Source organism: Engraulis encrasicolus, chromosome 5, assembly GCF_034702125.1.
Source record: "Engraulis encrasicolus isolate BLACKSEA-1 chromosome 5, IST_EnEncr_1.0, whole genome shotgun sequence".
In the NCBI taxonomy this organism is placed as follows: domain Eukaryota; kingdom Metazoa; phylum Chordata; class Actinopteri; order Clupeiformes; family Engraulidae; genus Engraulis; species Engraulis encrasicolus.
The window spans coordinates 47,726,222-47,738,721 of NC_085861.1; the positions used below are offsets into that span (position 1 = coordinate 47,726,222).

The following is a 12,500-nucleotide window of genomic DNA, read 5'->3' on the forward strand; positions in this document are numbered from 1 at the left end:
GTGCTGCTAACATAACATAGCCTGCACACCTGTGTTTCTGAAGACGACGTGAGCGGGCCGATCCTTCATGGTCAAGTCCAGGGTAGAAAGACCCTCTTTGTCCTGGAGGGTGAGTGATCCGCCATGCTGAAAACACAGAGTATGCAGGGACAGACAGACAGACAGACAGACAGACAGACAGACAGACAGACAGACACACGCACACACACACACACACACACACACATTCCGCTTTAATCAGAAAAGCTCTCTACGCTGCCCAACAAAAAAAGCTCGGGAGACAGTACACGGAATGGTTGGAAAGCGTGGCATCTCTGATGCAGGAAAACACATCGCTGACAAAATGTGCTGTACCGAAAAAGAAGGGTCAGGGTGGCCTTACAGGGCATTCCAAGTGACCTAATTTGTCACCAGTTTTAAAGCCTGATATGGCAAAACACTACACAGCACATTCCGCATGTCTAACTTGAAACTAAGCAATGTCATTTTGCAGAAATACATGCAGCATCATCACAAAGTGCCCCATGTGTCCGTATACATCACATACAGTAACTACGTATCTGTGTAACTCACTTTTATAAGTGCCATGAGGCAGTGCATGTGCTGCCTAGAATAAACATCACATGACTACCTGGGAAACTAAGCTTGGCCGGTGCCATCAGGCAGACCATTTCATTTGGGTAGCTAACTCGCTTTGACCAGTGCCATCAGGCAGAGAGCATCATTTAGGTAGCCAGCTTAATTTCACCAGTGCCAGGCGGTAGTGTATGTGTCCCAAGATGTCACATGACTATTAGTTAACCTCACCTTGACTAGTGTTATAAGGCAGTGTATGTGCTTGAAAAGACATAACATGACTATCTGGGAAACCAACCTTGACCAGTGCCATCGCCACTTCATTTGGGTAGCTGCCTCACCTTGACCAGTGCCCTGAGGCAGTGTACAGTATGTGCCCAGTAAACATCAGTTAAACTCACCTTGACGAGGCCCATCAGGCAGACCGCTTCATGTGGGTAGTTACCCTACCCTGACCAGTGCCATGAGACAGTGTTTAGTACGTGCCCACTGCCCAGTAGACATCAGTTATGCCGTGTCCAGACCAAGAGCGAACTACGCTGCCTGGTAGCGTGGGTAGCAGAAGAAGTTTCGCCTTGAATTCGCTGTATACGCTCCAGACGCAGCATTGACATGTTTGATTCAGCTAATCACATAACGGCTCTGGCTTGACAGCCTGGGACATTCGGAGATATGAACTTTCCGATTGGTTTTCGCCGAACAGCGTCAGAGCGAATTTGCCTGCGATTAGATTTAGTTGAATCGTCGTAATTCGCTCTGGTCGCGCAAGAAGCTTCGCTCCTGGCGAATTCACTTTGGTAGCGCAGGTCGCGTGCCCTCCATAGAGAAATAATGACTTCCGTCGCTTAATTCGCTCCGTTCGCTCTTGGTCTGTACAGGACATTAAACTCACCTTGACAAGGGCCCTGAGACCATGCACAGTATGTGCCCAGTAGTAAACTCACCTTGACGAGGGCCATGAGGCAGTGAATGTGTCCGTAGAAGGCGCTGCGGTGCATGGCGGTCCATCCGGACTCCTTGTCTTTGGCCAGCAGGTCGGCGCTCTTGCTCTCCAGCAGCCACTCCAGCAGGCCGCGCCGGCCCAGCGAGGCGGCCAGGTGCAGCGCCGTGCGGCCAAAGCCGTCGCTCAGCGTGGCGGCGTTGTGGCAGTGCGCCGTCAAGAAGGCGCAGAGCCGGCCCTCAACTCCCCCGTCCGAGCCGCCACCCACCGTCATGGCAGCCACCACCTCGTCCGCGTGCTGCGCCGAGCGGCACTTCGGGGTGCAGTCGGGCGTCATGGCGACAATACTCATGGCGACACAGGACACACGACTACGCCACCACCACCTTTCACTATTTAATCACCAACCCACCTTACTTGTGAGAAATGTGTCAACCCTCTTAACCCCTGAATCCCCACACTGGTCTCTATGATCACCTATTAGTATTCTGTGGAGCCTCGGGCTATGACAAAAAGTTTAGAAAAGCAGCGAAGCAAAACGTAAAAAAGGAAGCAAAGAAAGAAAGTGTAGGCTTACTCTCAAAAGCAAAAGGATAATTGTGCGCTCTTTTTCGTTTCGTGTGGTTTTTCGGGGCGCTAGAATTGTGCTTGTGTTGGGATTCCACAGCACCCTAGCGACCCCTGGGCACTGAAGCACACCTGTCAGTCCACCATGACAGTTACGCACTCACCACAGCCCAATGGCACAAGATAACTTATCAATAAAATAATAATTACACTTTGTATAAATATAAATCTCTGAAATTATTTTCTTTTTACAATTTGTACAAATATGCTATTTCAAAAATATATATATATAATCTACACTTTGTACATGAAAAAGGCAACACTGTGCACCACAACCCCTTGAAATGTCCATCCGATCGATCACAATCCTTCTCAGCTGACGGGGACGTTCCCCTCAGCCCAACCACACACCTCCTTCAAGCCTCCATAATTGTAAGGGGAACCTGTGGATCAGAATAGAATAGAAAAGAAAAGAAAAGAATAGTTTTTAGTTTTTGTTTTCAAAAACAATCACATTCACAATTATCCCCTTAAGACACTGCCCCTGTTACCAGAGTGAAAATGTACAGTATTACAGCCATAATGTATACTAATGCCACTGTCACTGTCATTGTGGTGTAGTACTATGGTGGTCAAGTTTTGTCAGTGACTATTACAACATTGCAGAGGTGGAATGTTGCAGTGACGCGTTAAGGGGCTGCAGCATGGGTGGGCAATTATTTTGGCACTAGGGCCACAATGAGTGTAGAATATTGACTGAGGGGCTAGATGCCAATCATAAGAAATAATATACACACACTGACATACCGTAACTTGTCAACTTGGCAATTCCTGCACATTATGAAAGATATCTTTAGTTAGCAAGCGCCCTGTTTTAGGAAAGAATGTTCAGTGACCGTATGAATTTGGATTTAAAAGTCGTCTTTCCTTTGCGGCCCAAATGAAATGGCTCAGCGGGTCGCATGTGACCGCCGGGCCTGAGTTGACCCACCTCTGGGCTACAGTGTAATGCAATGAAGTCAACACAGTGCAACATGTAGGTAATCTAATTAAATTAACTAATCAGAACAAAAGTCGCTTCTGCTGAACATTAAGAAGCATGAACAGACGCTACCAACACAAGGCAAGCAATGCACACATCATGGGCTAAGTTATGACAAAACACGCTTCCTCAGCTGATAACTTTGTGGCTTTCTTTGCACCAAATGTACGATGTGTGTAATGCAAAGAAAAGCAGAACTGGTTTCATCAAACCTTTGATGAAACAGCTGTACATCTGGGCAATATAATACATGGCCTACTACACTTCCTAATGCATAACCATAATAGAATGATGGACTTCAAGGTGCACATAAAATGTTGAGATAAAATGATTTGCAAGAAACTTTGATTAAGGACTATTAGCTGAGGCCTTTATCGTTTCCACCCATGCAAAATAAGCAGCTAGGCACACCTGCAGCAGTGTTGATGTGGCAAAGTCAACGAAATCTACAATGAAGGACAGAAAGTTGAAGAAACATTGACATAGTTTAGTGAAAAGTCTTCACTTCTACATTCAATCATGTTGTTTATCGCCTCCTTCTCGACTGCCACTGGAACCAAAAGCAAGGAACACGACAAAAAATGAGTGAGTGAATGAATAAACAAAGATATTATTAAGGCTTGGTTGGCCAAGAATACAACCAGATCTAGGCCAGTATCAATGCAATACTGAATTCCCTGCTCTTTTACCCCGTACAGATTAACCAAGTGCTGACTGTTGGATTTAAAGGGGTCTACAGACATGACTAACAGAGGCACCTTTTGACAGCACTTATCCCTAAAGAAATCTATTGGGGGGCGGGACCCCACTGAACTCAGTACACTACATATACCCAAAGGTGGTTTCGTTGGCAGAACGCCGTGTTCAGAGAGCAAGGGTCAGGTCATCCATTTGAACTAGGAGCACTCGAAATAAGGCACTTGAGTCATCTTACCCCAACCATATGCCATGTCAGTTACAGCAACTGGAATGACTGGTTATTCGCAACACCGCGTTACTTTGCATTATATACACTCAACGTTACCAGCACAGCATGACAGCTGTTGGGGTGCGCTATGGTTTCAAAGCCAGACACGTCTGTCACAGCCAACACAGCAAGATTACATAAGAAAGACTCGAGTCACATAACTTGAGAGGCACACTGCAACACAAGGGGTCTAAATTGCTGTGTAGGTTAGACCAGCAAAGCAAATCGAAGAAAACAGATACGTTAACAGTGCAATTGACGCGTGGACAGCTGCTTACACCATGTCTGTGTGGAATTGAGTTAGTTCACTCTAAACTCTAGGGTGCTGCAATCTATTTGGCAAGCTAAATGATCTTACAGCAGCTAGTTAGCAATGTGAAAGCTGGGCAGGGGAAGATATCCACCCGTCTCTCCCCAACAACGTTACAAGATGGATTTCAATAAATCTGCGAAATGAGATTAGAACATGTGTGGTTAATAATGTTTACTTTCACCGGCAGTATCGTTCACTTATGTAGGAAAAGCCTGGCTATCAGAACCTGACACATCATCGCTGCAGCCGCTGGCAACTTGCAGCAGATCTTTCAGAGAACAGCCTCCCTGTCCACGGGTCATATTTCACTTTCTCACCTGCCGCTAGATGAAGATGACAGAGTTGTTGGACATATCCTCGGCGATGCAGTTCAACAGTCTCATCATTAAATGCGTGATAGTTTCAGAAAGGAAAATTACAGAGATAGCCTGGATGCCGCTTATTAGGTCATTCGGCTAAAACAGGCGATGGACGTGCTAATATGCCGATCTCCTATTGGTCGACGGGTGTTCCAGCACGGCTGCTGATAGGGCGTCTAGTGCTACTAGTTTTTACGTCGCGTAAGCTTTTTGGTCAGTGGGTCACCGCCTCTTCTGGCGCGTAGCGAGATTCAGTGCGTAAAATGTTTTAGTTCTATAAGTTGTGCTGTTGCAAGCAAACATTAATGTCACCAAAATCCGTGGCTTCTTGTTTACCATAGCTGCATTTGACTAGAAGCACCCACACATCCTTGACGGAACGAGGCCTCAGTGTGGTGTGTTATTGGATGATAAAACAGTGCCAAGTTTGTGCCAGCCGATTACATCCCCATAATGACGTCACTTTGTCAATGTCTGTACTAGTGTCAAATTTGGAAATAGCCTGTATTGTTGATAAATGAATTAAGAATACTTGTAAATACGCCCCGGGACTAATTCAATACCTTAATTTAAATAGGGTAATCGATTTGGAAATGCCAATTTTCAGCGGGCCTCAAAATGTAACCAAATGGCTGAATGCATAGGCCTATTTGATGTGAGATTATTGAAAACCTAGCTCAGCTTCATAGGCTATGACTGTTGTCTGGCATCTGTCAAGAGGAAGTGGAAAGATACATTTCTCTCTCTCTCTCTCTCTCTCTCTCTCTCTCTCTCTCTCTCTCTCTCTCTCTCTCTCTCTCTCTCTCTCTCTCTCTCTGTCTCTCTCTGTCTCTCTCTGTCTCTCTCTCTCTATAATAATAATAATAATATTATTAATGCTGATAAAATAATAATAATCTAATAACTAATAAATATAGGTTTTGTAATGTAATTCATATATTAGTCCTATAACCATAGCTTAGACCAGTCCCCCTAGGGCCCCCCAACACCCCCTTGGGGGCTCTACTGCCCCTGTTGAGAAACACTAGCCAAGACCAACACAGCCTTGTCCAGACAGATGTAGTCAAGAGCAAGAACAAGACAGAGACTGCTTATGGAATTGGCAGTCCTCCATGTAGGCTTGCATTAATTGAACCGGCTGAATAATAACAAAATATAGGCTGCATGATGCACTGCAAAACCTTTTCATTTACTATGGCAAAACTGCTGACACTAACACACAGCAAGACCACAATGGGGTCCAAGACCAATATTGTGTCAAGATCAAGACTAGAAAGTTGTCTTCAGTCTCGAGATCTCTCAAGTCTCATGGGATGCAACGCCACAGACATAGGCTAACACGTTTCTTCTTGGTGTCTTGACAACTGTCTAGGAAGGTGCAGAACAGAATTTGCAGATGTCTTTTTCAACAGAGTTTCTACATTTCTTAACGCTTTTGCGCAGAGCCTTTTGTCACCAAAATTGTTATGACAATCTCAATCGGTTACGTTAGGCTCTCAGTATTGTCATAACAATGTTGTTATGGTGTATATTTTCAGCAAATACGCCACCGACCCCATCTGCACAAAGATCTGCACACAGGATCTACGTTTCAAAAATCAAATTGATGGCCCTTCTCTCCCAGGAATTAGGCCCATTCCCTTTTCTGTCACACAAAGATATTTTGCTTGATTATAAGCCCCATATTAACAATTAGCCTAAGTGGCCATCACAAGGGGGTATACTCTGACTGCCCAGCCAATGAGCCTGCCACACTTTAGTGCCCCTGGAGGTCCAGGTTTGTGTCCTGACAGAGCCAAGTGCCCTTTTCTACACTACACCGTCTTATCAAATTGTATCAAATGTACGTATTCTACGTACTTCCTATGTTTGCCTGACACAAAACACTTGTGACATATGCCTTGCTATTGATACAATAGCCTACATGTCCAAATGTAGTTGTTTCATTTCTCCCTGAAGTCCACCGTCCATTCACCTACAAATTCAAGTGCTTGCACAAGAGTAATAACACCTCATTCTGTGTTTTCTGGAACCTAGGGCCTACCATCTATCCACTCACTTTTTTATCTTTTTGCATTTTACATTTGTACTGTAGCTGTTATTTATATGGGGCTGATTGTGTATTGTCGACAGTTAAATAAGTAGGCCATTTTTTTCTAGAATATGCATATTCAAAAAGTGAAGTGCAAAAGTAAGCCAATTATATGCATACACTTCTGAAAAAGGGCACAATACAGATATGATGCTTACACAGTGCACATGTTTCAGAATTATAAAAATTTTGTAATCGTTTTATGAACATAGATGGCCATGCATCAAAATAGGATGGCCTATTGACTATGTGACTTGCACTCCCAACTATGCTGCTAAATTGCTGCTATTTGGACTTTGCTGGACTGCTGGACTATGCTGGACTGCACTGTGTGTAGCACAGCATAACTTGACTAACTTGTATTCTACTACTTTATTGTCTTCTATTCTTCCCTCCATGTTAAATGTTCAATGTTCAGTATTAAATGTCCAATGTTCAATGCCAAATGTTAATTGTTATTTATTACTCTCACTTATTGTACTGGTTACCACTGGCCCGTCACTGTCACTCATCAATGTTAAATGCTCAGTAGCCTATTATTTATTACTTCATCACTTTACTGGTATTGGACCATCACTGTTACTTGTCCTGTCTTGCACTTGATGTTAGTCTGCAAATTTCAGTCCTGTGTATGTCTATATCCTTCATGTATAGAGAGAAAACCCAATTTCAAGTTCCTTGTATGACCTGTGCATATGAAGAAACATATGACAATAAAAGCAGACTTGACTTGACTTGACTATTATGCATATTCAAAAACAATTCCTTTTATGTGCATCCGGGAAATTGTCAGTGAAGAGAAAACAGAAGAAAGAGATATTTGATATCCAAAACATGATGAAATCTATGCTGCACCAATGTCATACCAAAACATGAATTGGAAAGCAGCACAAGGTGGGAGTATTGAGTTCAAAGAGAACGTATCAAGGTAAGAAGAGAGAGAGAGAGAGAGAGAGAGAGAGAGAGAGAGAGAGAGAGAGAGAGAGAGAGAGAGACTGTCCTGGAAAACACACACACAAACACACTAGAAATATTTTAAAAAGTATATAATAGTGTAATAATATTCTAGTCTGCATACCACGGTAAGTTAATTCCACTTAACTGATTCATGCTAAGTTGCTGAAACTACGTATAGGCCCTACTTCTCATTATGTGCATGACGGATGAACTGGAGTTGCTGTGACTTGTGTGGAAATGTTCAATGAGCTCAATAGGACAAATTCATTATAGCATAAACAACTTTGTTTCCAATTTCCAACTGTTTTCTTATTTTTGAAGAATGAAGAAAGCTAAATTTATCCATCTGCTCATTTGTTTGTGACAATATCAATTGTTCAGTGTGCACAAACCCAGTATATAGCCTACAGTTCAGAGATATGGCCAGACTCACAGGTAGGCTATGTGGATATGACATTCAGCCTAATGGAATGAGTGGGGGTGGTTTGTTCTCCAAACAATGAAAGCATATCGTTTCTTTGAAATATTTTCGAATAAAACAATAAAATGACCAAAAACACATTGATGAATTTCAACAAAATATCTGGGCATGGAATTATTGCGTAATTGCTGTGCTTCATGAGTTACTGGTTCCCTTTCATCTAAACTGGAATGGTACGGTCCAAGCAGTGGTTTCCACTGAGGCTTCGAGGGGGAAAGTATTCTTGCAAAAACTGCGCAGGGATGTACTGAGGTCTAGTGTGTGTGCGTGATGCTGAACTCGCCGTGGAGAATAGTCCAATGAATGAACGTTCAGTCGAGTGCCAGAATCAATGGAATTTTACGCCTTGGTCTACAACTTACTTCCGTGAACATTTCCAGCAATTTTGTCCGAGACGACGCACTACAACCGGGCGTGAACGGCGAACGTGTACTCAACTGAATAAAAGGAATCTTTTGTTTCAGAGATTCAAGAGGCATTCTCACAACCTCCACAAGAAAGGGAATAACGTTTGTAAATGTAGCCTAGTATGAAACAAATGTGTAACTCTTTCATTCGTTTTTCTTCTGGAATAGGCTACATGTGCTGGAGCGGGCTGCGTTAGCTGGATAACCAAATGTTTTGGAACTTTGCCAAAACGTAAAACTTCAAGGCAGATCTGTTTTCGTCAGGAGTTCGATGCGGCCAGTCATACTTTGGGACTGTCCAGAACTGCGTAAATCCGGCTATTTCAAATAGCCCCGAGGACATTGTTTTCTATTCGCTCTGGAACGGCACTTGTGGAAAAGAACCAACATGCGCGCGAGTCTGACGGTTACGCAAAAAGTTAAAGGAAATCAACCCAATCTGTGCCTATGGAGAGTATATGTGATGGTTGTTTTCCTTTCTGTTGTCGGACTCTCTTCTGCGTCTGCATGTCCCAGCAAATGTGTGTGCCAGAATACATCCGTTCTATGCGAAAACATGGACCTCACAGCAATTCCACAACCATTACCCGAGGACATCGAGACGTTGATTGTAACTGGAAACAACATCACGCGTCTCACCACTGATTCTTTCCCTAAGCGTCTTGCACAACTTACTGAAGTGCATTTGACGGGGAATCACATAGAAGAAATCGAATCTGGTGTGTTTTATAATGTGCCCAATTTAAGTTTGCTGGACCTTAGTGATAACAGGATACGAAGCGTCAGTGGTGAGGCATTCGCTGCTGATAACACGCTGCTCTCGTTAAATCTGAGCAAATCTCTGTACAGTTATTCTTACACCGGCGAATTAACTCGCCTCTTCAACAATAGCACACCGAAGCTTTCCAAACTGGATTTATCCAACAACAAAATGGTTTTCTTGCCGGACAGCATGTTCACCGGTCTACCAGACCTGGCTTTCTTGGATCTGCGCAACAATTCCATCGTATCAGTGAGCAGTGAGACTTTTAGAAACCCACTCCTGGGTGTGCTGGACCTACGAGACAACGCGCTGCGAGAGATGTCTAATGGAACGTTATTCGACTTCAGCGCAAACCCCACATTAACAGACATCAGGATAACAGACAACCCCTGGCTGTGTGACTGCAACATCATAGACATGCAGGACTGGCTGAGGAAAAGCCATCAGGTTTTGGATAAGCAAAGCATCACCTGCGATGGACCTGATTACTTGAAGGGGCGTCTTTTGCTACAGGTTGAGCCGTCGCAGCTCAGTTGCAATTACAACGGAGAACTGGAGGGGGTGCTAGAGACGTCGTACGTCTTCCTGGGCATGGTGCTGGCACTGATCGGGGTCATCTTTCTGCTGGTGCTGTACCTGAATAGGAAGGGCATCAAACGGTGGATGTACAACATTCGGGACGCCTGTAGGGACCACATGGAAGGTTATCACTACAGGTACGAGATCAACTCAGACCCAAGGCTGGCCAACCTCAGCCTCAACTCGGACGTCTGAGATTTACGGGGCTATAGGGACATAATTGGGGACTTTGAGCCAGCACCCGAGAGCTCTGTCTGCATGACTGCTCCACTAGTAGTGTAGTGCTTGCCTGTAGTGCAACCAGTCCTCCCGCATTTCCCTCCCCCGTAGACTTAATGGTATTCAACTCTCTTACCACCACACCACGCACGAGCACACACACACACACACACACACACACACACACACACACACACACACACACACACACACACACACACACACACACACACACACACACACACACACACAGGGCCGCTGACTGCTTTGGCTGGGCCCAGGACCATCATCTGAAAGGGCGCCCCACCCATTACAATCAATGTAATGAGGACCCAATTATGGGCCCCCCATTTCCCTGGGCCCGGGACAGGTGACCCCTTTGTCCCCCATTGTCAGCTTTCCTGCACACTCACACACACACACAGGCACACACACATGTACACGAACACGCACGCACACTCACACACACGGCCTACACAGACAAGCCCTTTCCAACAGACAGAACCTGAACTGAGAGAGTTCAGAGAAAGGACTTGTGATGTGGGTGAGGGTGACTGTCTGACTCAGAGAAGGACCACCATGTGAAGTCGACTAGGCCTCGCTAACATGTTTGTTCATCTTTTGATGTTGTTCAGTGCTGCATGGGCCGGAATGTCATGACACAGGAATTTGCAATCTAAGCCGCCCGTGAGAGAGGGTCTTTGAGGGGTCACCCTTTCCCCCAAATGTCTTCCGTTTATGTTAGAGGCCATTCTGGGACATGGTTGGGTTTACTGGAGGTGCATTCTATCATCAGATTCAGAAGGGAGTTAAAAAAAAAGAAATATATGAAAAGTGTTATAGATCTTTGTGAATACTGAATAGATATTTGAGTGATGGGATTATCTCTCTCTCTCTCTCTCTCTCTCTCTCTCTCTCTCTCTCTCTCTCTCTCTCTCTCACACACACACACACACACACACACACACACACACACACACACACACACACACACACACACACACACACACACACACACACACACACACACACACACACAAATACACACACACACACTGATTCTGAATCATTTTGTTCCATATCAAAAAAAAGTAAAGCTTGTTGGCATGCTGCTACATTTACAATGGATTATACTGTCACAAAAGTTTGTCATACTCAAATTGAACTCGAACTCAAAACTCTATTATACTTAAATATCATTCTTTATATTACATTTCATAGCTGACCAAGCGGCTGCTTTTTTGCCTCAGACATACCAAAAGAATCTGTCTGATCGGTAGAGGAATGCAGAGACTTACAAAGAGAGGCAGAGGCTCATGGCTGGCCTCAGATGCTGCCCTCATGGATTTACCCTCTCACGCACCCAGGCACTCCTCAACAAGCATGCAGCGCACACACACACACACCATGAAGAACATGCACTCACTAACTACGCATGCACACACAGACGAATACACACATGTGCACGCACACACACACACAACACACACACACACACAAAGGACACACACACACACACACAACACACACACAACACACACACAAAGGACACACCCTGAACACGCACTCTCTAACCGCATGCACGCACACAGACACAGACACTCTCTTTCTCACATGCACCACACACACACACACACACACACACACACACACACACACACACACACACACACACACACACACACACACACACACACACACACACACACACACACACACACACACACACACACACACACTCACATACACACACATTCCTCCTCAACACCAGACATGAGCACCACTCGAGACTTGACAAATCCTCACACAGAGGAAAACGGAAGCACAACAACACACACACACAAAGGAATGTCGCACAAGCTCTCCTCCCATCCAATGCATGCTCGGCAACCCGCAATGGAATTCTCCAGACAAGACAAGACTTTCGGGGACTTATTTTTTTTTCCCCACCCTGTCATCCATTAACTTCTTTCCCCCCTCCCGGTTCTTCCTCGGAGCGAGTCGATTACGGAGAGAATGGTACCATGTCAAATGACTCAGCCCCACAATTAGAGGGCTGATGGATAAACTTTAATGGGTCGACATTAAGTTCAGCTAACGACCCTCTTCGGAAAAGAGCTCTGACCCTGAAGCACTCAAGTATGACTGAGAGGGCTCAGGATTAACAGCTGAACATGGCTGAGAAAAGCACAGAAACTGGAACATTGTCCAGAGCGGAATGAGCAAGAGAGCATAACT

General features: G+C 44.8%; 2 protein-coding genes across 4 annotated transcripts in view; one reads left to right on the top strand and one right to left on the bottom strand.

The window, feature by feature from the left end:
• Positions 1 to 4,855, bottom strand: part of ibtk (inhibitor of Bruton agammaglobulinemia tyrosine kinase) — a 41,121-nt gene extending 36,266 nt beyond the window's left edge. For both annotated transcript variants that reach the window (XM_063199604.1, XM_063199602.1), the window contains exons 1-3: positions 4,723 to 4,855; positions 1,521 to 2,526; positions 30 to 126 (exon numbers count right to left, since the gene is read on the bottom strand). In XM_063199604.1, the coding sequence (XP_063055674.1) occupies positions 30 to 126; positions 1,521 to 1,868 (445 nt within the window). In that variant the 5' untranslated portion in view covers positions 1,869 to 2,526; positions 4,723 to 4,855. The remainder of the gene's footprint in view (positions 1 to 29; positions 127 to 1,520; positions 2,527 to 4,722) is intronic.
• A 3,684-nt stretch (positions 4,856 to 8,539) lies between these two features.
• On the top strand, positions 8,540 to 11,744 carry tpbgb (trophoblast glycoprotein b). Of its 2 annotated transcripts, XM_063198286.1 has the most exons (2): positions 8,540 to 10,180; positions 11,484 to 11,744. In XM_063198286.1, exons 1-2 carry the CDS (start codon positions 9,090 to 9,092, stop codon positions 11,485 to 11,487), a joined length of 1,095 nt encoding a protein of 364 aa, XP_063054356.1. In that variant the 5' UTR covers positions 8,540 to 9,089; the 3' UTR covers positions 11,488 to 11,744. The 2 variants fall into 2 exon arrangements, with proteins under 2 accessions (XP_063054356.1, XP_063054355.1); XM_063198285.1 differs by lacking the exon at positions 11,484 to 11,744 and having other exon boundaries at positions 8,540 to 11,157.
• The last annotated feature ends 756 nt before the right edge of the window (positions 11,745 to 12,500 follow it).